Here is a 25604-nt window from a genome sequence, read left to right on the forward strand (position 1 = left end):
TGCGTGGATGTGTGTTTAGGAAATGAGAGGGGCGTGTGTAGAGTTGTGAATACAGCCCTCGCAGTGAAGTCTGAAGCAACAGCTGGACCAGCAGTCAGCCTGTCCCTGTGAGGAGCGCCGCAGGTGAGTGACTGCATTCCCTCCAAGGCCGGAGTCTGCTGAGGGCAAAGAGGTTTTAGGAATCCTGACATTTCCTTCACACTCGACTAGCACGAGTTAGCTGCCAATAACTTTCTTTAAATATAACAGCTGTTATAATAACACCGTTATAAGAACTTTAGTCTTCGTGGTTTACTATTTTAGTTAGAAAATTGCATTAAGTCTATCAACTCGTTTGCATAGACTGTAGAATGTGTGTTTGCTCTGTTCAGGTTGCATTGCGTGATTTCCCTTCTGCATGAACACTGTGGACCAGTTGTGTTGTTGGTGCTGAATATTTTTTTCCTGTGTCTGAACTTAGTCAGACTGATATTCAGGCACGTTCTGATCCCAAAGTTGGACCCAGTATTGATACAACAGAGTAAGTCAGAACTGTGAGATTGTAGCAAAAAGCTTTGATTTCAGAATTTTACCCTCGATTTGATATTATTGAACAGACTCAAGTCGGTTTTTATTGTGACAATTAGTTTTGTTTAAAAAAATTCCCAGAACAAGAAGTTTGGCTGATTGAATATTTAATTATTGATTTGAAATAATAATAATAATAATAAAACCGACCAGACACTTTATTAAGTACACCTGTGCATGACATGATAGCGTCACACAGTAGCTGCAGATTTGTCGGCTGCACATCTGTGGTGTGTTTCAGTTTCTGAAATACTCAGACCAGTCCGTCTGGCACCAACAACCATGCCACGTTCAAATAACCTTCTGATGCTCAGTTTGAACTCCAGCAGGTCGTCTTGACCATGTCTACATGCCTGAATGTGTTGAGCTACTGCGATTGGCTGATTAGAAATTTACATTAACGGGGTAGAACAGGTGCACCAAATAAAGTGGCCACTGAGCGTATATCAAGGTTGCATGCTTGTTTTTTTTTTCAACCAAAAATTCATATTTTGATCATTACAAATCAAGCTTATCTAATGTCTGCTTTGGCACATCTTTTACTGTGCAGTGGTCACACACAGGTGTACATCAACTGCATGTTTGAATGTGTTTTTAAGATGTTACAGGGCATCCCATAGCATTGGGTCAGTCTGGTAAAGAAGCTTTTATGATGCCGTCGCTGTCTGGAGTTCGATGGACTTTTTTCTTCCTCTCTTTGCTGTGGGAGAGCCCAGAAGGTAAGGCCAATGACACCCAGCAGGAGAAAACAGCATCTGACTCATTTATCTTTAGACCAACAACAATGAGGACTGTGTTGTGAAGACGTAACAAGTAGTAAATGCGGTATTTCCTGTGCCTATGTCAAAGGTCTTTGCTTGAAGTGTCAGAATGAAAGTGAAAATTGCTGCATAGCTTTCTCTTGGACAAGTTCCAGTCACCCCAGGCGGAGATTTGAGCAGATGTAGAAACATCAGACTATTGTGTCACCCACACATCAGAGGGGAGGAGAGAAACACAGTGAAACAAGGAAGAGTACAGAAGGAAAGTCTGAAATTCATCGGGGCCCGCGTGGGGAAGCACTCATGTCTCACATTGTTTGTTATTTTACACAGTCAACACCCAGCAGACATGACTTGTAATTCCTGTGCATATATTTCAGGTTTAACACATTTTGTAGTCATGCATGTGCTGTTTCTCCTCAGCTCAGAGTGGAGAGGTGCAGTGCTCGGTGGCCGGTCCAGTGGGGCCCCAGCACCCTGTTCAGGGTCTGCTGGAAAGGTTCGAAGCAGGCCCGGGTTGTGCTGCTAGAGAACGTGGAAACAAGGAAACTCATGTCATTGCATTAAGAAGAGTGACAAACAGTCCAGAAAACAAGGTAACTGACTAATTCTTACTTAGCAAAGAGTAAGGACAGGAGCTTCAGGAGCAGAGGGAAAAGTGACTGACCTTTTCTTTGAGTCTGGGCATTAGCGTTAAACTGCTGACTCAAATGAGGTGTGTGAAAGCTAAAAAAAAAAAAATCACTTGCTGATCAATCTGAGCTTCTCACAAAGTCATCACCGCTAAACCCAATTATGTTATACAAAAGCATGCAAAGAAACATGACTAATTATGACAGAAAACTTACACAAACTACTCACAGGTTAACATGATCAACTGATGATGAATTTGCCTGAAAGGTCACAGGCTTACTGCACTGGCACTGGATATGTACCGTCATTTTATTAAGTACACCTTGCTAGTACTGTGTTGGACCCCCTTTTTGCCTTGCCATGCCAGCATCACACAGTTGCTGCAAATTTGTCAGCTGCACATCCATGATGAGAAGCTCCTGTTCCACCACATCCCAAAGGTGCCCTACTGGTTTGACATCTAGCGACTGTGGAGGTCATTTAAGTGCCCATAAATGAGAACACTGTCATGTTCAAGAAACCAGTTTGAGGTGATTTGAGCTCTGGGACATACCGCGTTATCCTGCTGGAAGCAGCCATCAGAAGATGTGTACACTGTGGTCATAAAGGGATGGACATGATCAGCAGCAATACTCAGGCAGGCTGTGGTGTTTAAATGATGCTCAGTTGGTATCAAGGGGTCCAAGGTGTGCCAAGAAAATATCCCCCACACCATTATACCCCCAGCAGCCTGAACCACTGATCCAAGGTGGGATGGATCCATGCTTTCACTTTGTTTACACCAACTTGTAACCCTATCATCAGAATGTCACAGCTGAAACTGAGACTTGTCAGGCCATGCAAGGCTTTTATCTTCTATTGTCAAATTTTGGTGAGCCTGTGTGAACTGTAGCCTCAGTTTCCTGTTCTTAGCTGACAGGAGTGGCACCTGCTGTGGTCTCCTGCTGCTGCAACCCATCTGCTTCAAGGTTTGATGTGTTGTAAGTTCAGAGATACTCTTCTGCATACCTTAGTTTTAATGAGCGGTTATTTGAGTTACTGCTTTATGATGCTGCTTTGTGACTGGCTGATTAGACATTTGCATTAACAAGCAGTTGAACAAGTGTACCCAATAAAGTGGCCAGTGAGTATAGAGCCTAGACAGAAGTGGATATAAAATGAATTTGACTTGTTGGTGACCACATACAAGCATGTATAATGAAACATGCATGTTTCATTATACATGCTGAACATGCAGTGAGCTGCTTTAAAAACGAAACCCTTTTCCTCTCCTCCCTGTAGGTGACGGTGCTGATGAAGCCTTTGTCGCTGTCTCCCTCCCCTCTGAGGGTAGTCCACCTGGTGCTCATCTCCAAAGTCCCAGTTATCTGGTGGCTGGATGCTGAGAGACTGCCCACCAACCTCCCAGTGCTGGTGCAGGTCAGGCAGTGTGTAAGAAGAGTAGTTCTGACTGAGTGCACTTTTCAGTTTTAATGCTATATTTTTGCCCTCCTCTTCCAGGTGTCCTCAAATGCCAGCGTACAGTCCAGTACCCTGCGTTTGCACGTCCAAACGATGCATTCTTTGCCTTTTCGCCCCCGTGCGCTGCATCGCTGGGCTCTGAAGCATCACGGCAACCTATCCTCTCTGACGCACTCATCGCATGGCAATCGAGTCTACCTTCGACTAGGAGAGGGTGAGCAACCAAGAAACCCACATCCCTGTGCTGAAAAACCTAATTTAGTGGCAATTTTGTGTATTTACAATGTATATTGTTAGTGGTGATAAAATGATCACATTATCTTATGTGTCAGTTCCCCTTTCTCTTTTACCAGACTTCTGGCTGAGATCACAGGCACTGTTGAGAAAGCACTTGTGAAACCAGCTACCATTTCAAGAACTTCTCTTGCTTTGCCTCCACATTACAGATCCAACGCTGCCTCCTGTGTGTCAGCTGCAGTCCATGTTTATCTCTCGCAACTACATGACCTCTGACTTGCAGCCACAGGAAGTGCAGGGCTGCACCCACACGCAAGCAGGTGGGGCCAGCCCTGAAGTCCACGTGATCAAGCTCCATTCACCGGGCTCAGGCCTCTGTGGGTGAGAACATGCAGCCTCTCAAAGTCGTGGCAAAAGCATAAGTGAGAATCTATTTATAGCCATGCAAGGTTAAACCCAAAGCCTGTAGATAAAAGCTGGTTGTAGCCGTTGTTTTGTGCTTCTCTGTTTGGGATCCACTTATTTAGCATTTTGGCTTTTTCCATCCAGCTTTTTTTCTAGGCAGAAATGATCCTAACCTTAACAAACCTGGTTATCAAGCTGCAATGCACAGATACACATACCTGCTCATTAGTAATATACAAGCAAAACACCTGAAAGTGAAGCAAAATCCATGGATGGATGGATGGATGGATGGATGGATGGATGCCTTGGGTTAAATGTTGTTTTCTCTGGCCATCTTCTTCAGCTCTATGCAGGTAGAGGTGAGTGTATCTCTTGTGCCTCCAGTGACCAACTCAAGAGGACACAAGGTTGTCTTAATTCTCAGCAGCTCTGTGCCGGTCAACTGGGCCATTGCTGCTCATGGTGTCCAGGGTCACATCTCTGTTCATGTAAGGGAAACATATCTCATTTACGTAACCACCCACTGGTAGAAATTGTTTTTAACACACAGCAAATAGTACTCAGACTCATTCTCATTGTGACCAAATCCAACAAAACCAACATGTAGTCTAGACTATTTGCCAAGGTCTAATGTACTGTAGCACACTGCCCCTCAATGACACTGCACACCTATTGGCTTTGACTCGACTCAGCTTAATGTTGACTTGCATTGTATTATGTGTCATCTTGCTGTCTCCACAGTCCTCCAACAGTGTGTCTCCACCCTACCCACCTGAGCCTGGCCTAACGGTTGCCAGCACGCTTGACCCTGACCTGTCTAGTATATCTGACCTTCTTCTGTGGGCCAGTGAGAGTGGCTTCACCAAGGTGACCTCTTACACTGAGGCTGACCTGGCCAATCACTTTGTGATCCAGTTGGCTGAGGGGGGAGCAGGTCAAGACTCTTGTGTATCTGAAATGAATATTTCATTTCCCTTTGTGTGTTTTTTTTTTTCTAACTTAGATCATTCCAGCACAACATTTGCAGTTGAATGAAGGGTTTTGATGTGTGAGTACATCGCTGTATCTCTGAGTCTCTTCTCTGTACCACAGATAAGTTTGCAGTGATGAATCCACTGGTTGCAAGGCCTCCCAAGGAAGAAGAGCACAGGCTGAGGCAGTGGCTGAACGGTGGAGGCAGAGCAGGAGGAGGGCAACAGGGTTTCACAGTGAACTGTGAAGGCGGACGCCTCAGCGTGATGCTGGATAAAAGCATCCTGCAGGTCTTAATTTTCTCAGCATTAGATGCAGTGACTAACCTAAACCAGTCGTAGAAAAAGACGCCAGCTACGCTGTGATATTCTGTAGCACCTCACATCAGTGCTCTCCTTCAGAGCCTGTCTGTCCCGGTGGCTGCCCTGACACTACGTGACCTGACTTGCCAGGCTGAGTCCAATGGAAGCCATTTCCTGTTAGTGTTCCCAGTCATTTCCTGTGGGACTGAGGGCCTGCTTCTGGGAGAGCCTAGAGGGGTGCAGTACAAAAACACGGTGAGATAAGACATTTTGACAAATTGCATCAAACTTTTGGAGAATTGTTCTCTGTCTTTGTTTGTTTCATAAACCCTACCTATATACATGTTACATGAAGCAACAAATGATGCAGATTTTGACTTTCTGCATCTTTGTGGATGCAATTCAAAACAAGCTGTCAGAAAAAAATTGAAGAAATTGAGAGGGAGGAAACGAGATAAACAGGAAAACCTTCAGAACATAGTTGGGAAAGTATCTGCATTCAAAACAAAAACAAATGTCTATTACTCATGGTAAAGAAAAAAAGCATGGGGTGCATAACAGCCACTTGAATTTGTGGTAAGTGGAAATTGTCCTTGTGAGACTTGTGACCCAGGTCATCACGACCAGAACATTGCTGAGGTCAAGCCTAAAATGGGTGTTTGTGCAGAGGCAAATTATGTGAGAGAAAATCTCCCGTCAGAGGCTGGAGACTGGATGGATGCATGATTGAAAAACAGACAAACAACAGAGGCTTATGTCAAATATCTTGAAGCAGTGAATTATAATGATGTCCAAATGTTATGTTTCAGCACGAGCTGAACCCAGAAGCAGTACGAATTTATTACTATAGCAGTAATTGATGCTGGAGCTGGTGAGGCTGGTCTGGCTGGAGGCTGTCAGGCTGTTTGCTGTTCAGGATTAGAGTGTGGGCAGAGAGGCTGAAGAGCTAATGAGGCAGGCGGGGCTGAACCTTGAGACTGGCCAAAGAGAGCACACAAGCTGGTGAAACATACTGAGGTAAATATAATGTTGAGCTTTAGCTCGTCTGTCCCTCTATCTCTGCTCACATCTTTCTGGGAGGACGAGATGCAAGTGAAGGAAGCAATCAGACGCTCTAGAACACAGACTGTAAATAATAGAGGGATGTGGCTTGCAGAAGTACCTTGAACCTATATTCATTATAATGGCCAGCAGGGGGTGACTCTTCTGGTTTCAGGAAGAAGTCTGGTTGCATAGAGGTTTATGGGAAAGCATCCCTTGGCTTCCTTGATCTATTTTTACTAGTTTAAACTTTTATTAACTACAAAATGATGATAATTTTCCAAAGAATCATCTCATCTCATCTCTTTATTGCAAAAACTCTCTATTAAAGTTATCTAATCAAGGCATAATGCCAAAGATACTGCTTTTAAAAAGACATTTCAACAACCATCCATCCATGCCGGAGCCAGGTCGCAGGGGCAGCAGCCTAAACAGAGAAACCCAGACCTCCCTTTCCCCAGTCATCTCCTCCAACTTATCCGGGGGAACACTAAGGCGTTCCCAGGCTTTCCGTGAGAAATAATCTCTCTAGCATGTCCTGGGTCTGCTAGTAATACATGCTTACAACATCTCACCCAAGAGGCACCTAGGAGGCATCCTACTCAGATGCCTGTACCACCTCAACTGGCTCCTTTTGATGTCGAGGAGTGGAGGCTCTACTCCGAGCCCCTCCTTGTAGACTGCATTTTTCACCCTATCTCTAAGGGAGAGGCCAGCCACCCTTCGGAGGAAGCTAATTTACCCCATTGTGTCTGCAATCTCCTTTTTTCTTGGTCACTACCCAAAGTGACACACCACAGGTTGGATGAAAAGACCAAAAAGACCAACCAGTCTACAGTTAAGAAGGTCTTTGTGCTATTTATATATGACATTACATTTTTCAGTTTTTGTGAAGAAAACGCCACCTACTGGTGACAGTCTGCAAGTGACTGAAAGGCACATGTAGATACACCCCAGAGGACAGAGAGGAGACTCCCAGCAGCTGGTAACTGGCAGTCAGCTGGGAGCAATGCTAAGTGACTGTATCTGTATATTTTTAACCCGGTGATCTCCAGTTGGCAATTTTAAAAGAACATTTTCTGCTGTTTAGGGTGAGAGAAAAAACTGGACACAGTACAATGAATTCTGTTTCCCTCTGTCCTCTCTGACCAGGTGTTAATATGGAGTGACAAACCTCAGACCATCCTTTCCCTCAATGGCACAGAGAAGTCCAAAGGTCCACTTGGCATACGTGTGAGATATCTGTGTGTCTGTGTATGTTCATCTTCTATTTTCCAGTTTTCATGCAAGATTTTTCATCCACAACCTTCTGTTGTTTTCTTTCAGTTTAGCTGTTTTTCTGCTGTCCCTGGCCATCCCAGCGGTGCTGCTGGTAATGATAACGTAAACACTACTCAGACAGAACTGATCCCTTGGGTGCCAGAAGGTCCGTGGCCCAATACAGGACTAAGCCACTTCCCAGCACCGAGGCACAGATCTGGGCCAGTTCTTCTTTTGCAGCTTTTTGTCACAGACAGCTACGAGCAGAGGCGGATCGGTCCCTGTGTCATCACTGCTGACCAGCGTGTCTATGTTCAGGTCTTTTTCACATGCTTTCTGTGCTTTGATTTGATATTGTTGTGCAAATTGTTGTGCTAACTTATTCACAGCTTGATCGTTCTTTTTTTTATTTAATGTCTGTTCTACTGCAGATTTCAGCCCAAGCACCTCTGGCAGATGTTGTGGAAGTGAAGTCATGTGTAGTCTCTTCTTTCTCAGACCCCAAAAAATCTCCCTTCTGGACCGTGATAAGTAACGGCTGCTCCTCTGACCCCTCACTGACCCTCAGTGCAAAGACAAAACATGAGCAAGCAGAGGCTGAAGATAATGGTAAACTGGAAGAGGAAATGGAAGAGATGGAGGGGCTGGGAAACAGCAGAATTTATCAAATAGGTGAAAAAAGAGAAAGTGGAAGAAGGACAGACAAGAAGACCATGAGTACGTCAGCAGAGGCGGAAATACAGCCCTTAAGATTTAGCTTCATCCTGCGACCAGTTTATAATGACTCAATGCAGTTCCTCCACTGCAGCCTTCGCCTCTGTGTCTCTGACTCCACAAGAGGGGAACCCATGAAGGAAACCGTAAAGAATGACTGTCAGGGCAGGCAACGCATGCCTCTGCTTCTATATAGATCACCCAGGCATCAGGTAAAAAAACATAACAAAAACCAAAGAAATAGCAAATAAATCATCTTGTCAAAGCTAGAAGTTAGATAGTTAAGTAGTTTATAAAAACATGTTGCAGAAAGGTTGATAGAGTGATGGTAAAAATGCCCGATTTTGCACATCAGGACACAATAAAAATAATCTGGTCCTTAGCGGGATTTAATCATTATTTACTTAACAAAAATGATAAATTAGATGCAGAAGCAGTGTGTGGCAAACTAAGTCCACCCTCACTGCTTCCATAGAAATTAAGAGGGTAAGTAGCAGCCAGGTGCTGATTATAAAATGCACTTGATTAACTGATCATCAGGAAGTGTGAGCACCTCTGTAAAGTTTGGGCAGTGATCTTAGGGATGTAACTGTTGCTGCCCATCAGTTAAAGAGTTATAAGACCAGTTCTAAACAAGTTGAAGTCCATTTTTCTATAGTGGAAAACATTCAAGACAATTGCAAACCTTGCCAGGAGTGGACATCCCAGCAAATTCATGACAAGGTCGGACCATCCAGGGCTCAGAGAAACTGCAACAAACCCAAGAGCTCCAGCTCAGTGTCTACAGGCCTAAGTCAGCATGTTAAATGTTAAAGTTCATGACAGTACAATTAGAAAAAGAGTGAACAAGGTGTGGGTTGTTTAGAAAGCGAACATGGCAGCACAGCTTAGGTTGGCAACATTGCATCTGAACAAACCACAAGACTTCTGCAACGTCCTTTGAATAAACAAGAGCAAAGGGCTATTATGCACAACACCAAATTAGCAGAAAACCAACCACAGCATATCAGCACCAGCGCCTCATACCAACCGTCAGCACGGTGGTGGAGGTGCGATAATTTGGGTTTGTTTTGCAGCCCTGAGACCTGGGCACCCTGCAGTCTCTGAGTTGGCCATGAACTCCTCTGTATGCCAAAGTATTCTAGAGCCAACAGTGAATTCATCTGTCTCACAGCTAAAGCTTGGCCCAAATTGGATCCTGCAACAGGACAATGATGCCAAGCAGAGCAGCAAATCTACTGCAGAATGAAAGAATCAAGGTGTTGCAATGACCTCAAACCTCAGCCTGATTGAAATACTGTGGTGGGACCTTAAGAGAGCTCTGCATAAACAAATGCCCACAAACCTCAATGAACTGAAGCAATGTTATATAGAATACAGAATATGTATGTTTATATGTATATTTGGTATTTTTTATTGAGGTTTAATTTACCTCATTTAAAACCTGCTAAGTGCCAGATTATGTTTAATAAGTCCACTTATAAGACACTTATATTCACCTGCCAGTATCATGGTACTGGACGGTGATGACAGAGAAACTTAAGTATAAACCTTTTTCTGTATTCCCATTTCAGTGTGAGATCAGAAACCTCTCCAGACCCATGGTGGTCACCCACCCTATCAGTTCACTGTCTCCTAAAATGAGGACCCCTACTGGCCAAAGAATCAAGAGGCTAAGCGTCACTCCACTGGCCAGACCAGAGCCGGAGCGCAGCGGTGAGTATCATTTACCGCATTTGGTTAATTCTACTGTGTTTCTGTTTAAAATATATCACACTCTGTCTTCAGGCTCGGTGGTGGAGGCTGGACCAGTGATGGGAATCGTCTTTGCAGCCTTTGTAATGGGTGTCGCGCTGATGGGGGGGTTGTGGTGCATCTATAATTATACAGGTAATGAAGGCAGCTTGTGCGTTCTCTGTGACACGATATACTGCAGAATATATTATTATATCATCAAGTTTCTTGGAATTAGCACAGTTAACAGTTAAGTATAAGTTTCATGCTGATTAGTGTGCTAATGGGTGTGTTGAACCCAGAATAACTGAAAGTCTATGGAAGAAGAAGCACCACAGTACCAAAAAATGATGTCACATTAGATATTAGCATTGTAGATCCATATGACCAGAATATTTTTTGATGTGTTTTTCCTACATGTAAGTGAAGTATTTCCTGAACTGGAAGACAGTCTGAGCACACTTTCTGCTAGGAAGGAGCAGGAAAGAGCATAGTTTTAACAGGAAACCCAAATTCATTTCAAAGATGAAAATAAAGGATACACTATATGTGTTTTCTGTGATTCCTGTGAAGATGCTGTAAAACAACTGTATGTATATTCTTCTGACGCAGAACGGTCAGCGTATTATAGAGGCCATTTAACAGACCAGACTCACGGAGAGCACAGCATCTGGAACCCGCCTTCAGTGTCTGATCAGTCCTCCAGCTCAGTGTGAGGTACGGCCTGAAGGTAATTTAACCCTTTCTAAAAGATTAAGTGTAGCTGTTATTCACATATTTATTATAGTTTTTTCCTATTTCTAAAGGACATGAGTTTCAGATGCTGTTCATCTGCTGTATAGTTTTTTTTTTAGGCCTGACACTTCTTCTTTTGTCCGTCATGTGTCCACTTTCCTCAGAGTTTTTAAGGATACACTGCACACAATGCTGAGATATACCAAGTTTTCAGCTATTATCTTTTTGGGAATCATTTATTATCATTTCATGCATGTCAAACAGTTTCATCTAAAGAAATGGGAACAAAATATTTTTTTGTGACAGGCTGCTAGTAACAAAGTGTCTAAAGATGCCATTTAAAATTGGTTCTTTGCTAAATTGTCTGTTATGTGTAGACAAAACATTGGATCATCTCTTGAGTTAGGTGCTTTTTTTTATGTTTGAATGATTCATAGGTCAGTGTTCAGTAGTTTATAGAAAAAAAAAGCATTCCTCTGAAAATGGTCAGGTACACGAATACTATACTATACTAAAAATTAGTGAATAAGCAGCCAATGTTTATAGAAATACTTTGAAAGACCTTCAGAAAGCTGGAGATCTACTGCTCAAGACCACTTTAAAAAAAAAAAAATTACATTAAAGTCTGGCTCCTTGGAAGCAAAATATAAAGAGGGGTGGCTCAAGACTTTTGCACAGCATGGTAAGTAGAAATATCAAAAGCTACGTCACAGATGCTTTCATTTCATTTTGAGGTGACATAATGTGAAAGGCTGTAAATGAGTTGGGACAAGGGACAAATGTTGAAAACGAGCATTTTAGCACAGAGTCATACTCTGTTGTTCAGTGTGCACAGACCCTGGAAAAAAATAATACTTAAAAGTAAAAATCACTTTTTCTATAATGTATGAGGTGTTTTCTGAACACTGCAGTTGTAGTTTCGAATGCTTACAGCTCCTCCGGTGAAAGAAAAACTCAGCTCACTTCAATAAAATATACTTTACCACTTTAATAAAACAGTTTGTTATTTTGAGGCAATGATTGGACTGCCGCTAAAAGAACACACAGGCTGTAAAAGCTATAACTGTTCCAGTTATAGTCAAATTAAAGAGGTGTGTGTGTCTACCACCATGCCGTTGAACTGTATGTGTTACTCCAGCTGGGCTGCAAAGACCTAATGTCAAAGCTGCGCGTTTAAAATAAACTGTTGTGGTTAGAAGCATCGTCAGTTCAAGAAAATATATGAGCATTATGCCGAGCACCTGCAGATTTCAGCTTTGATATGCCAGAAAGGTCTGAACAGTTTTATTCTTTTATCTGTCTCTCAGGATTTCCTCCTGCAAATCTGAGAATGGAGAACTGGGACAGAGGTTTTAACATCTTCTCTGTGTGTGTGTGTGTGTGTGTGTGTGTGTGTGTGTGTGTGTGTGTGTGTGTGTGTGTGTGTGTGTGTGTGTGTGTGTGAGAGAGAGACCATTTCTCCCCTCTTTGCCGTGCATCTGAAATGCAAGAGGCCGGATACTGTATATGCTAATGTGAATACAATGGCGCTTACTCATCGCAGCGTTGTGAAGAGAGGTGTGACTCAAAGTGAGACTGTGCTTCTTTGTCCCGTTTGATGATGCTGCCAACCATTCAACGCAGAGTCGGTTCAAAAGTGGCAGCGGACTGTCACATGTGGAGAAACATTCGTGGATTTGACAGAATCTAAACACGGTTGGACTGAGTCACTGAAACCGCATTGCCATTGTTGTCTATATAGAGAGAACACGAGGTCACAGAGGTGACAGTGAGTCTGCCTGAACAGTCAGCTTTTTTTACATTTTCAATATTTATGTTATGAATCAGCTGGATGTTAAAACTGCCTTCAACTGTGTGTGAAATCTGTGTATAAGTGAAAACTAAGACGTATTAAATGAGCTCAGATCTGTGTCGACTTGTCCTTTCTCTCTCGTGTATAACTAACCATCACATGAATGTAAGCTCAGTATTTAACTCTGCTTTGGTCTCTTTAACTCTTCTTTGACAGTGAGGAGTTTCACTGTATCTGCATAGACGCTAACTATATCTGCATAAGTTTTGAAGGTTTTTTTTTTTTTTTTAAAAAGGGAAACATACCTAAAGCAAGCAGTGAGCAGTAGCCATAACCTTAAAGTTGCACACTGGAAACTCAGCAGAGCTTAAGGGAAACGCTGAGCAGTTGGCTGATGTTTATCTTTCGCTTTATCAGATAATCTTTCACAAAATTTTGCAGAATCATCTGATTTCTGTTTAAAGGCACAGTAAGGCCCCGTTTACACAAGAACCTTCTCGTGTAAACGGGGCCTAAGCCTGTGCAGCTGGTCTGCTTTGCACCTCTGCCGAGGACGAGGCCATTGATGTTTACATCCTGCTGTCATTACAGAGATGTACACATACAGAGGGGTGTGAGATGTCTCTCTGCGGCCGCCGTCTTACTCAGGGTTTCTGACTGCGGCCGTTCCCGTGTGAAAAAGGCCAGAGTTTTCTGCCTGTTTTTTGATGTACCAATTCGGTGAAATGACATCAATTAAGCAACGATGTGGCGCAGTCATTTAACAGTATTTCACTTGTGGGAACAAGTTTCATTTGATACTCTAATAAAATTAAATGAATCCTTCTGGTAGCTTATTTCGAGTGAAGTAACACCACATATCAGTAAGATCTGAACCGTACAGATGGACCTGTTTTATCAGAAGACTGAGATGGACGGGAGCAGGAGAGACTTTGAGCTTAAAGACTCGTCTGCAACTCTCATTTCAAGTCAGAAAGACTTTTTTTTTTTTGGTTTGTTTTAATGATGAAGGAATCCTTTCAGTTTTTACGTTTTACTCATATTTTACAGCAGAACATCACAAGGAAGCAGCTGCAGGCTTGTACTGCTCATTTTAAACTTCACATAACAAAACTGTCAATATAAGCATTTTGATATGAAAACACAAGTATAAATATATGTCTCACATTTGTAACTAAACTGGCTGACAACTCAGCGAGTTGGGATGATTCTTAATTTAAATGGACATCTGGATATGTGCTCTCATAAGCAGTACAGTGCTAGCTGGAGTAGATGGGTGGTCGGTGTAGAAAGAAAATAGTTCCTACATGAAATGTTTTCTTCTAAATAAGCCATTGGTGCTGAGATAAATATAATTTTTGAGTGTTTGAGCACCTAATGACACCAGTAATCTCCATTATCTTGAAGATAGGGCACACATGTGTACAGATATCTCCAAAATATCATCACCGGAACAAGATGGACTCATATGTAAATTTGTTTTTTGGAGCGAGCTGCCCCTTTAAAGTAAAAATATTGCTAAGTGCAACTTTGAATGCTCTTTACCATAAGTGCTGCAGAAATGGTACCAAACGTTCACACGAGTGTTTTTATTTTATTTTTAGAAAGCAATTTCAAAGTAGACTTCATGTACATGCAGTAGTCAAGGAGCATCCTGTGAGTGGATCATGAAGAGTCATCTGTGTCATGACCCAGCTGCAGGTTATTAAGGATCCTCTTCAGTCAGTAATGGGACAATCACCGTATTGCAATCACATAAGCTTCTGTGGAACATAATCTCTAAGAATAACATCTTGTTACCTTCAGAAAACTTTTGCTTTGCAAAAAATATTGAGAAAATAACGTCACTGTCTGTGAATGACTTTTGTGAGTATTTTAATCAAGGGTGCCCCTGCAGAGTTCTCCAAGCAAACCAGTCCAGCTTTATTCACTTCTAAGCACGCTACTACTTAAAGCATATTTTTCAGAGTTTTACATTTATGACAGATCCTGCCCACTTTTACCCTCTTCTTTGCTTGGTGGGCTCAGGTTTGAGTGTACATGTCCCCATAACCACACTGCGTCTCTTGGTGGCGCTGTAGATCAACCCTGCGCTGGAAGCTGAGCTGGCATCGAGGGCAGCTGAACGGCCGATAGCTGCTGTGCTTTCGGCTGTGGGTGATGAGGTTGGAGCTCTGGCTGAATCCTTTACCGCACACCTTACACACATGCGGTTTCTCACCTGAGCAGAGTGGGGGGGAAAAGAGGGCAGGAGAACATTGTTCAGAGCAGGAGCGTTTAAGAGCTCCGGTTTAATTACTGTCGCATTCACCCACCTGTGTGTATGAAGGTGTGTTTCTTCATGTCTGACTTCTGGTGGAACCGTTTGCCACAGTACTGGCAGGGGTAAGGTCGCGTGTCTGAGTGGATGAGGAGGTGTGTCGACAAGGTGGACGAACGCTTGAACACCTTTCCGCACACCTTGCAGCCAAAGCTACGCTCCTGCGCATCCACACACGCACAAACACAGTGAGACCTATGTTTGTTTGTTTTTTGCAGCTTATGATGAGTCTTGCATTAAAAATGCACTAAATATTGTCAGTGTACTGCACCTTAGCTCTGCCATAGCCGCTGATTGCTCTGAAGCCAAAGGGCATGTGGGACATGCCGGTGACTGTGGGGGATGTTGTCAGTGGTGTAGAGAAAATGTTGCACACCTGTAGACCACATCCTGATATTAAGACTTCTGAAAGAGACTGGGGGAGGCAGAAAGTAAAGAATACTAATGAGAAACAATAGGGGAATTTAAACAGCTCATCGGTATGGAAAATTATCTTATGCTGTCAAAACACTGTTGCCTTAACCAGACACAACAATGAAACAATGTCTAATCTCAGCCCCTCTAAAACATTTAATATACTGTTGCATTTCATTTGTTTGATCCGTAATAAAACCGACATCTAAATGTAACAGTTTTCAGAGCTACTAAAGCCCAGAGCCTGACACTAATTCTCCTGGTTTGAACGCTGGTGCTAAAATGCTGTGCACAGTCCCTTAAAAGCGTTAATTGTTTTGTGAATAGCCGGGGTAAATGGCAATATTCCTTGCAGACTCCATCAGACTGCCATGCGTGGGTTGATGCAATATTGCATGGACTGTGACTTTCGGCTTTCTGAGCATGCTCTGCAAACGCTGCAGTCATTCTTTGTTTGTGTCAGGGTGGCACCTGTTAAAGCAACTCGAGGGTTTCTGATACAATTTCTGCCTTAAATTTCGCATTCACCAAAACAGCTGACTGAAGGTTAAAAATGCTCATTTAAATAAGATATGCCAAAAATACATTTGAGGTATTTAGAAACCATTCTAAATACCTCAAATACATTTTCTGCACTACTGTCCAGGAGTGCACTGACAGATAGTTCCAGTTATAGTTATTTTACTGCTTATGAGATTCTTTTTTAAAACAAAATCATATGAGCTTTAAACTTATGCAGGTCAGATTCACAACTGTATACAAATGCATGCATTCTAAATGCAAACAGGAATGTGTTGTCCATAAAGAGTTAGAGATACCCAGATTTATTTCAAACTCCTTGTGAGACACGCAGAGAGATTAAGTGGTGCAGAACAGTTGAGAGCATCCTCTTTACTCATGTTTTCTCTTTCTTTATGACACTGATAAGGACAGCGACAGCAAACTTAATCATTCTCACAACCCAGAGGCCTCCTACCTTCTCACAGAGCGGACAATCACTGACGGGGGATTTGAGGTCGGTGTGCGATGTGTGGTTGACTAACATGAAGACTAGTCTCTCCAGCTCTCGCTCTCTCTCGGATGCTTGGTGTCTGTCGGTCGACCACGGCGAGACCAGCAGAGGAGCGCTTCTTTTCTCCAAGGGGGCTTTTGTTAGAATGAGAACACAAATGTCTTTAGTTGATTGAGAATGGATAAGAATGTGTGAGTCTTTTTTTTTTTTTTTTTATGCACTTGACTGCAGCAAAAAATAAAAATAAAATAATGAACTTTCATGTAAGCGGAATCCTGCTGCTTTCTTATACAAAAGTACTGTCTCAAATAACTCTTATTTAGGAGGAATGCACACTGCATATTCACTGTAGTACTATTACAACCTCAGCTGCACACAGACACACACAGAAAGGCTAGAGTGTTGCATACCTGAAGACCAACGGTCCTGCGAGGGGTCACTGTGAGAGCGGACTGCCATCCGACTCCATGGCGTGCAGGCTTCGGCCACAAGATCTCTGACCCCCAAGATGGGGGACGAAGGCTGCACAGCATCTTCGGGGTGCCTTCTGTCCTTCCCTGTCACAGGCTCCTCAGCATCTCTCTGGGACAGGGACTGCTGCCTAAAGGAATCCCTAGCTGGGCCCAGCGGATGAGTCTTTTTACTCTTGACGAGGAATGACCTCGGCATGGCAGAATGTCGACTGAGCTGACGGGAGGTAAAAAAATCATGTATCAGAAACCTGCAGGAGTCTGATAAGCCAACTCTTTCATTTCACTTTTAGAGCCTCGCACACTTAGATGTCGTGCACCTGTACGTGTTCAGTTACAATGCCAAAGCTTGAGGTTTCCTCAACAAATACAGCCTGCCACCTGCACAAAGCTCTCAGTGAGGATAACCCTGTTGTGGTGTCATACATCTTCTAAACTGACACTCCAGCTTTTTTTTTTTTTTTTTATACTTCTATTTGAAATGCATGCAATATATTTAGATGTTTTCATAATAACAGCAACGGCACCGTGAGGGATTTTTGACCTCGCATGTTGACTCGCATGTTATCGAACTGAAACAAGTGCATGAACCAAACAACTAATTCATGTTGTGACCAATCTTTTTGTTTTAGTCACCGTGTAACAGGCGAATATTTGTGTAACTGTGAAATTTAGCATCATATAACTTGATTTGTTTTAATAAGGAAGAGAGAAAAAAAAAAAAAAAAAAACTAAAGAAGACATTTTGAGGCAGCTGCATAGCCAACTCTAAAACTAGCTCATTCACACCTGCTTAGAAATGTTGCCACTAAATCTTCATGAAACTTTTGTGTGAGACACTTTGGTCACAATATAATTTTAACCTCCTCATCTACTGAAATAATATCCTCCACAAGCTGACACTGCACAAATGCCGTAGTGCAGCAGAAGCTTACTTTTGTCATGTTTTAGGCGCATAAAGAAATGCCCAAAAAAATGTTTAGATTAAATGTAACGATGACACAGCAACAAGGGGATTCCAGACAAATTACTCTTCTTACCTCTGTATTCCGCAGCTAAATGTTGAGAGTGTGTCTTGCGTCCTTGTAGCTGACAACGTCCTCTTTTTCACTTTCTCACACCCATCAACTGATGACACGGCACAAAGAGATTTGATTTGATTTTGAAAGGCTGCTGAGCATTGTTTGATTGGAGGCAGGAGGGGTGCAAAATGCCCCAAACTATTCAAAACTATTACTAAGAAACGAATTATTTTCAATTTAAGCATCTTTTTTACAGCCAGTTTTTTTTTTTTTTTTAAATCCACAGAAACAAAAGAGGTTTGATCACCTGGTCCCTTTACATACAGAGCTAACTGTTAATGAAGTTGTCATGATGCCAAAGTCAACATGAAACCTTATTTACTGTGGGACAAATGTGCTTGTGTCACTGCTGGATTCACAGCACAGTGACTGCACATGTGGGCGTACTTGTAAATACAGCGAGCCACCTCTGGAAAGTTTGAATATCTCATCGTTCTCATGTGAACATGTGAACCTTTACTTCTGAGGTACTTCTGAGGTACTGAGGTACCAACTACACACACCAGCAGACCTACCTGTCGTGTGTGTGTTCTTTATGTGGTACTCCACCATCCCACACAGTTTCAGGGGAGTTTATATTTATGTCATATTATTTACATGCTGTAATAATAGACTTTATGTGTAATTTGTTTTAAGCAATTTGTATTTGTGAATGTTTAGAAGGAACAAAGCATTTACAACTTATAAATTAATAATTAATAAAATATTTAGACTGTAAAAAAACAAAATAAACATAAAGACAAAGAAGAAACTTTTTAATCACTTAAAGTTCCTCAGTCTACAGCCAAAGATAAAAAAACAGACCTCCCCACCACCACACACACACACACACACTCACGCACGCACTCTCACACACTCACACCCAACTACCACAAATGTTGTTACCAGAACAAACTCAAATAAAAAGTAACAGGTCTCAAAGAAGTACTTGTGACGGTGTGTTTTTAAAGTATTATAAAGGTTGGTAGAAGAAGAAATTAAATTTAGAAGGTTTTTGTTAGTTTGATTGTTTGTTTTTTTTGTTTGTTTGTTTACAGACATACATCAAATCTCTGTCTGTGTGTTTGTGTCTTTGTCTGAGAACTCCTCCTAGACCATCAGGAGTTGAGCAGCCAAACTTGGCACACACGTACATCTTTGATCTCTGAAGCTTCTTATCTACATCAGATGTCATCCTGTTGGCTGACAGCCATCTACCAACAGACTCAAATGACCTTTTATTTTTTCCCTATTTGGGCACCTATAACACCTTACAAAATAATTATATTGATTTAATTTCATATCCCCAAAAGTTGAATTATGCATGATATATTGCGACACCATCACATTGCCTGGCGACCACCTAGCAATAGCCTAAAATAACCTGTTTTTAACTTTTATGCACCTACATCACCTTATGAAAGCAACGTTTCAATTTCACAACAGTAACATGTCTCAAATGAATTATACGTGTCTGGCACCCCTCTAGCAACAGGCTACAATGACCCATTTTTACAATATAAACAACATCTATTACCGCTGTCTGTCTGGGTTTTTTTTGGTTTTTTTTACTTTTCTCAATGTGGGGAAGCACAAGGGTGCCTGAACATGCAGAGCAAAACTGCAGCATAGGCATGTACAAGTTATTTTGACGTACAAATGCCCAAATATTCTGTGGCATTTTTTTGGGTGTAGCTCACCTGTTAAAAATGACCATTTATCATCTACAATCTAAAGTGTCAAATCCACATAGGAATTTATGCGTCTTAAAGGTGAAATGTTACAGGAGCACGCTGACAGACAGAAAATGATATTGCATCGTTCAACACTACAACATTAGGTACCTGATTTAGCATTTAACACAATTTAAGCTGTGAGATATTTGTATTAATCACTGAGTGAGGAAATACTCATTTCTCCCTATTGAAACTTGAGTGCAGTTACAGCTGTTTAAAAAAAATAAGGCTACTGGGAACAATGTTCCAGAAAAAAGGGGGATAAAAGACATTAAATCTAATTATTCGTAAACAGGAAGTATCTGTGTTGTACAGTACTGAAAAATAAACATTTGAGAATAATGGTGTTAACAAACTTCAGCATACATCATATCACAGCCTACCTTCCTTGAAGGGGAAGTACTGTACCCTTTATGTACCCAGTGCAACATAATCTATGTCTGCGTTTCTCTAAAATCTCCAAGACTGGAGTAAAAGTCCAATCGCACTCTTTCAGTATCATAAGCTAATCAGTTCTTCATGTATTTTGATCATAATTCAAAAAAACAAAAACAAAAAAACACCAGATGTTCTGGTGAAACCCCTCCCAAGGAGGATCGAGCATATTTAGGGTGACAGAGCAGAGAAAAAAAGTAACCAATCAAACTGAAGCCACAGACAGAAATAGAGTTCAACTTCACAGCTCATTCGGCAGCGTGCACGATTGAACACCACACGCGCAGAATCTCTCGAATCCTTGCCCAAATTTAGCAACAGAACGGCTCAAACCCCTCAACTGGCAGCAAAAGAACACATAAATGAAGAAAAGCCTATCTTCTTTATACAGACAGTTGCATTTCAGGACATATGGATTAGCAAAGAAAATATTTCAGTCAACCTTTCTAAACGTGTTTAAAATTTACACTTAATTGTTCTGCTTGCAGGCTTCAAAATGTTACTATAAAAACAGCATATGTGCAGATGGTGCCCAACCTTAGAAACAGCCACAGCGCTCTGTGCTGTGATCTAATGCGGATCATAGTTTGCTAAATGTTAGGTTGCCCTGTTTGTGCAGTTTTTAACCAATTAGCCCCTGTGGGCATGACAAACTCTTTCTGTGAAACTTACCCAGGAAAAGTACCATGACTTACGCATCTCATAAACTCCAGATGACCTCTCAGTTTTAAACGATAACTTATCATTTTAGAAGATGCTTACCCTTCTTTTTCTGGAAATAGCAGCCACAAAATTAGTTAAATGTGCTACATGAAAATAACTTCATACGAGGCTAGTCACTATGAGTTAGACTGTTATAAAAAATAACAAAAAAAAAAAAAAAACTGAATCACAAAGAAGACTTTGAAGTTTCTTTGACTTCTTTGAATTTTTAGCCTAATCATCAGCACAAAGCTGTTTTTGAATAGATATCTTCTGGCAAGTATTGGAGCCCGAATCTGACCTCAGACTGAAATCAAATCAAAGGCATATGAACTGAAACCAACGCTTTTCTCATTGTGGCTGTACTTTTTGCAGGTATCTCATTTGACTCCTGGTGTGAGGAGCACAGACTTAAGCTGAGTTCCCCTTGATATGCATAAAGGCAGGCATGTCAGAGCACTGTGGTTGATGTGGTGGGGGGCTGGCAACCTTTTCCCAGGGGCTGTCAGGGTGAGCAGACGAGAGGAGTGCAGGGAGCCGAGACGAGCTGGTGGGTTCGGTGGGTTTTTTTTACCTCTTGTTTTGGGGGGTTCAGGGGCTGCTTGTTCCCCCCGATGGTGGCAGAAAACTACCTTTCTAGGAACCTGAAACCTGAAGCGGAGGGAGGCAAGAAAGGAGTGCGAGTGTAGACAAAAGCTCATTTTCCTTTTGTTTTGTTCCAGATGTTTACTTACTATGATAATAGTTTTTAAATTGTACTTATTACCATATTACAAAGATAAACATGGCAAACAGACAATATTTATGAACAAACACTTTCTTATATATGTGTGTGTATATGTATATACACACATAAATACACACATATGTAAAAAAAAAAAAAAAAGAAAAAAAAAGATTAGAGGAACAATTCATTTTTCAGCATGACAATAATCCCAAACACACTGCCAGTGCAGTAAAAGCATACTTGGATCGAAAAACACACCATCAGTCATGGAGTGGCCTCCCCAGAGCCCGGACCTCAACATTATTGAAGCAGTGTGGGATCATGTTGACAGAGAACAGAACAAAAGGCAGAAACATCCAAAGAAGAGCTTTGAATGTCCTTCAAGAATCCCGGATAACTGTTTCTGAAGACTGCTTAAAGAAATGAGAAGAAAGCTGCCTCAGAGAGTTCAGGCTGTGCTGAAGAATAAAGGTGGTCACACCAAATATTGACTTTCAAGGTTGTTAGAACTATACAAACTCTGTGTTTGCCTAATATACTGTAATTCTAAATACACTGCTCTAAAAATTAAAGGAACACTTTCAAAACACATTAGATCTCAGTGGGGAAAAAAAAGTCAAGTTAGGAGTGAAAAGATGCAGCATTGTTTGATGGAAATCAAAATGACTGACCTACAGACACTCTGAAAATCAAAGTGAAAAATGATGCAGCAGGCTAGTCTATGTTGCCATAATTTCATTGCAGCAACTCCAAATGGTGCTCAGTAGTTTCTATGGCCTCCACGTGCTTGCATGCATGTTTACATCAGACTATGCTCCCATTGAGACGATGGATCCTCCCAGATCTGGACCACAGCATCACTGAGCTCCTGGACAGTCTGAGTTGCAACTTGACAGCGTTGGATGGACCGAAACATAATGTCCCAGAAGTGTTCTACTGGAATTAGGTCAGGCAAGCATAGGAGCCAGTCAATGGTATTAATTCTATTATCCACCAGGAACTACCTGCATACTCTCGCCACATGAAGCCAAGCATTATCATGCACCAGGAGGAACCCAGGACCCACTGCACCACCGTAGGGTTTGGCAATGGGTGCAAGGATATCATCCCAATACCTAATGTGTTGCTGTTGTCTAGCCCATAGAGGTCTGTGTGTCCCTCTATGGATATGGGTGGCTGTAGCTCAGGAGGTAGAGCGGGTCACCTACTGATCAGAAGGTCGGCGGTTCAATTCCTGGCTACTCCAGACTGCATGCCAATGTATCCTTGGGCAAGATACTTAACCCCAAGTTGCTCTCCGACCCAAGCATTGGAGTGTGAACGTGTGTGAATGTTAGATAATAACTACTTTATCATGGAAGTGCTTGTATGAATGGGTGAATGCAAACATGTTGTATAAGTGCTTTGAGTGCTCAAACAGAGTAGAAAACCGCTATATAAGAACTAATCCATTTACCATATGCCTCCTCAGACTATCACTGACCCACTACCAAACCATCATACAGGCAGCATGACATTCTCCACAGCTTATCCAGACCCTTTCATGTCTGTCACATGTGTTCAGGGTGAATGCCAGTCAGGCTCCACAGTGCTGGGTAGTGGGCACAGAGCCCACTAGAGGGTGTTGGGCCTATAGGCCTCATGAAGTCTGATTCTGATTGTTTGGCTAGAGACATTCAAACCAGTGGCTGCTGGAGATGTATGATTCTGGCAGTGCTCGTCCTGTTTCTGCTTGCACAAAGGAGTAGATTCTGGTCCTGCTGGTGGGTTAAGGACCTTCTAGGGTCCTGTCCAGCTCTCCTAGAGTAACTGTCTGATGCTCTTGAGACTGTGCTGGGAGACACAGCAAACCTTCTGGCAATGGCATATATTGATGTGCCATCCCAGAGTAGGGTTGGAAACCTGGAACTCATCAAATAAACTATAAACAATAACAAGAAAACTAAGAAGCTAGAAGCATATTTAATAATAAAAAAAACCTTAAAGTCTAAAAACACATACACACTGGGTCAAAGGCCCAGGACCATGACAATACCCCACCACCACCACCCGCACCTCAAGGGATGGCTCCCAGACATCCCAAACAAAAACAAAGTCCAGTTTGACTTGGGTGGGTTGAGGGGGCCAGGAAAGAGAGACCAAAGACCAAAAAACAGGGAGCCAGTGAGTCCACAAAACAGGGAAGAGAATTCCTGGAGGTTGGCCTGGCCAAGGGGAAATATGGAGAGACTGGCCACCTGGGAGAAGAAGGACCTCTGGGCACTAGCGGAACAAATCAGAGCTGGGCCAGGGGCGGGGCAAATGACCAGGCTCAAGCTCATCATAACATCATTTTACAATTTTATGAAGTGCCACTCATGTTAGCTTACTCTGTAAAAAATGCTCCACTTAGTTTACAATCTGTTGCCAAGTGACTGATGATGACGTTGGTGGACGGTTGGTGACAAGTTTTACCCAAAATACACTTGGAGAAAAAATCGGCGATCCACTTGAAAATTTGTATGTCATAAAGTTAAATGTAAGAGTGAAAATAAAGCCAGTCATGCAGCACAACATCTTATTCAATATTTTACACCTACTGCATCACTAAAGCCAGTCGGTCTTGTAAAGTTTTTAGCAACATGACTCAGTCCTGACTGTGGCAACCTTTAAAATCCCCGTGTAAAACATGAATGATGGGTAATGTAAGGTAGACTGTGCCTTTGGCCATATGCCGTGCTCATCTGGATACAAGCAGGAGAGGGCCCGTCTTCTGCAGCTCTCCTCGGAAGTAATAGAGGCCTGGCTACCTGGCTATTCTCGCTCCCATTCGGGCCCCCTCTAGGCCCGGGCTGGGGGCGTGCCAACCTCCCAGCCCCCCCAGAATCTACGCTCCTGCCTCTGGGGTGTGACAGGAAGGTCAGCGATGGAGATGATGTATCTTGGGGTGGGTGGGCTTTTGCAATCAGAATCATGATCTCAATGCATTGTTATACCAAACACGCTTGCTTTTCCATATGAGTTCTATAAACTCTTTATAGGCTTTTCTTGTTAGTGTTTTTTTTTTCTTTTATTTATTTAATCCTTTTTCATTATTATTCACATTCATTGAAGACCTGAGGCCACACATCCTGATGGCCACCGAGTGCACACCCCAGAAGAAGAAGGAGGGAGACCTCCTAGATGGAGCCATCACGGTCAAAGGGCAAGACCCCCAGAGAACCAGAGGCAACGAGCAGCCCACCCCGCCAGAGGCGGGCCATCCTGGCATGAGCCGAGAATAAAGCCCCAGGGCACCAGGTCTCCAAGAACCAAACGACACTTAGCAGAGCCCCCTCAGCACACCACCACCACCGGTCAACTGGGTAATTAAACATTCCTACCTCAGGTTAGTCAAGCTCAAAATTTATAGTTTGTGATATGTAACATTCGTGGCAAATAAGTGAGAAAGCACAGCTACATGATGTTTCTGGATTATGCAACAATCTTTGTACTTTATCTAATTGGCAAGAACAGAGTGGGTGTATGTAGCACATTAAATGACAGCATTACTTCAAATTACTTATCAATGATCAAAGAAAGACAAGCTTTACGTTATCAGGCAGCCTCGAGGTCATGCTACACCCTGTGCTGTTTATCTGTGTTGCTGCTGTGGCTGGTGGCTTGCTGTGGTTTCAGTCAGGGGACTTGACGAATGAAGTGCGATGCCACTTTCTCACGGCCAGGAGCTTTTCTTGTATCTCCAGTTTACCCCCACCCACCCATTTTACACTCATTTCCTCGCAACTTTTTAACTTTCTCTCACTTTGGTTGGCAAAAGAGCGAAGGTTATGGACAGTTCAGTAGTTTCTTTTTTAGGTGAGGGGAGGAAATCATAAAAGTTGAAGAGCTCTGATGTCAACGTTGGTAATGTCTTCCGTGTGTGGCGAGTAAGCACTTCATCAAAGTAAATGAGACTATATGCAATAACATGAAAGGGACGCAGCGGTGGCAGGAAAAAAAAACTAGATGTACTTTATGATATATGCTGTGTAACACTGCCTCTACACCCATGGGAATGGTGAACCATAGATCTCAATATTATACTGTATTACAGGGCCATGTGCAAAAGTAAAGCCACAATACTTCCAACAA

The 25604-nt window shown here is 42.4% G+C and overlaps 2 protein-coding genes across 2 annotated transcripts; one reads left to right on the forward strand and one right to left on the reverse strand.

Moving 5' to 3' along the window:
- Positions 1-12716, forward strand: engl (endoglin, like). Its single transcript, XM_030735507.1, has 17 exons — positions 1-123; positions 1167-1286; positions 1752-1924; positions 3243-3380; positions 3462-3636; positions 3869-4040; positions 4408-4552; positions 4806-4998; positions 5157-5326; positions 5438-5593; positions 7532-7612; positions 7706-7957; positions 8071-8565; positions 9928-10069; positions 10142-10243; positions 10700-10817; positions 12130-12716. The coding sequence occupies exons 2-16, from the start codon at positions 1217-1219 to the stop codon at positions 10801-10803; spliced, it is 2568 nt and encodes an 855-aa protein (XP_030591367.1). The 5' UTR covers positions 1-123; positions 1167-1216; the 3' UTR covers positions 10804-10817; positions 12130-12716.
- A 1581-nt stretch (positions 12717-14297) lies between these two features.
- On the reverse strand, positions 14298-17898 carry LOC115784368 (zinc finger protein Gfi-1b-like). The gene is made up of 6 exons (XM_030735585.1): positions 17871-17898; positions 16771-17047; positions 16325-16494; positions 15206-15349; positions 14930-15095; positions 14298-14835 (listed from the first exon to the last, which is right to left on the reverse strand). The coding sequence occupies exons 2-6, from the start codon at positions 17027-17029 to the stop codon at positions 14639-14641; spliced, it is 936 nt and encodes a 311-aa protein (XP_030591445.1). The 5' UTR covers positions 17030-17047; positions 17871-17898; the 3' UTR covers positions 14298-14638.
- Positions 17899-25604: the final 7706 nt, after the last annotated feature.

The sequence above is a fragment of the Archocentrus centrarchus genome, chromosome 8 (assembly GCF_007364275.1).
Source record: "Archocentrus centrarchus isolate MPI-CPG fArcCen1 chromosome 8, fArcCen1, whole genome shotgun sequence".
In the NCBI taxonomy this organism is placed as follows: domain Eukaryota; kingdom Metazoa; phylum Chordata; class Actinopteri; order Cichliformes; family Cichlidae; genus Archocentrus; species Archocentrus centrarchus.

Bases quoted from the DNA above. Each gene is read 5' to 3' on its own strand.
- engl (XM_030735507.1), top strand. From the start codon at position 1,217: ATGATGCCGTCGCTGTCTGGAGTTCGATGGACTTTTTTCTTCCTCTCT. The intron at 1,925-3,242 runs GTAACTGACTAA...TCCTCCCTGTAG, and splicing joins CAAACAGTCCAGAAAACAAG to GTGACGGTGCTGATGAAGCC. The intron at 8,566-9,927 runs GTAAAAAAACAT...TTCCCATTTCAG, and splicing joins ATAGATCACCCAGGCATCAG to TGTGAGATCAGAAACCTCTC.
- LOC115784368 (XM_030735585.1), bottom strand. From the start codon at position 17,029: ATGCCGAGGTCATTCCTCGTCAAGAGTAAAAAGACTCATCCGCTGGGC. The intron at 16,495-16,770 runs GTATGCAACACT...TTCTAACAAAAG, and splicing joins GCAGGACCGTTGGTCTTCAG to CCCCCTTGGAGAAAAGAAGC. The intron at 14,836-14,929 runs GTGGGTGAATGC...CACTCTGCTCAG, and splicing joins ACACACCTTCATACACACAG to GTGAGAAACCGCATGTGTGT.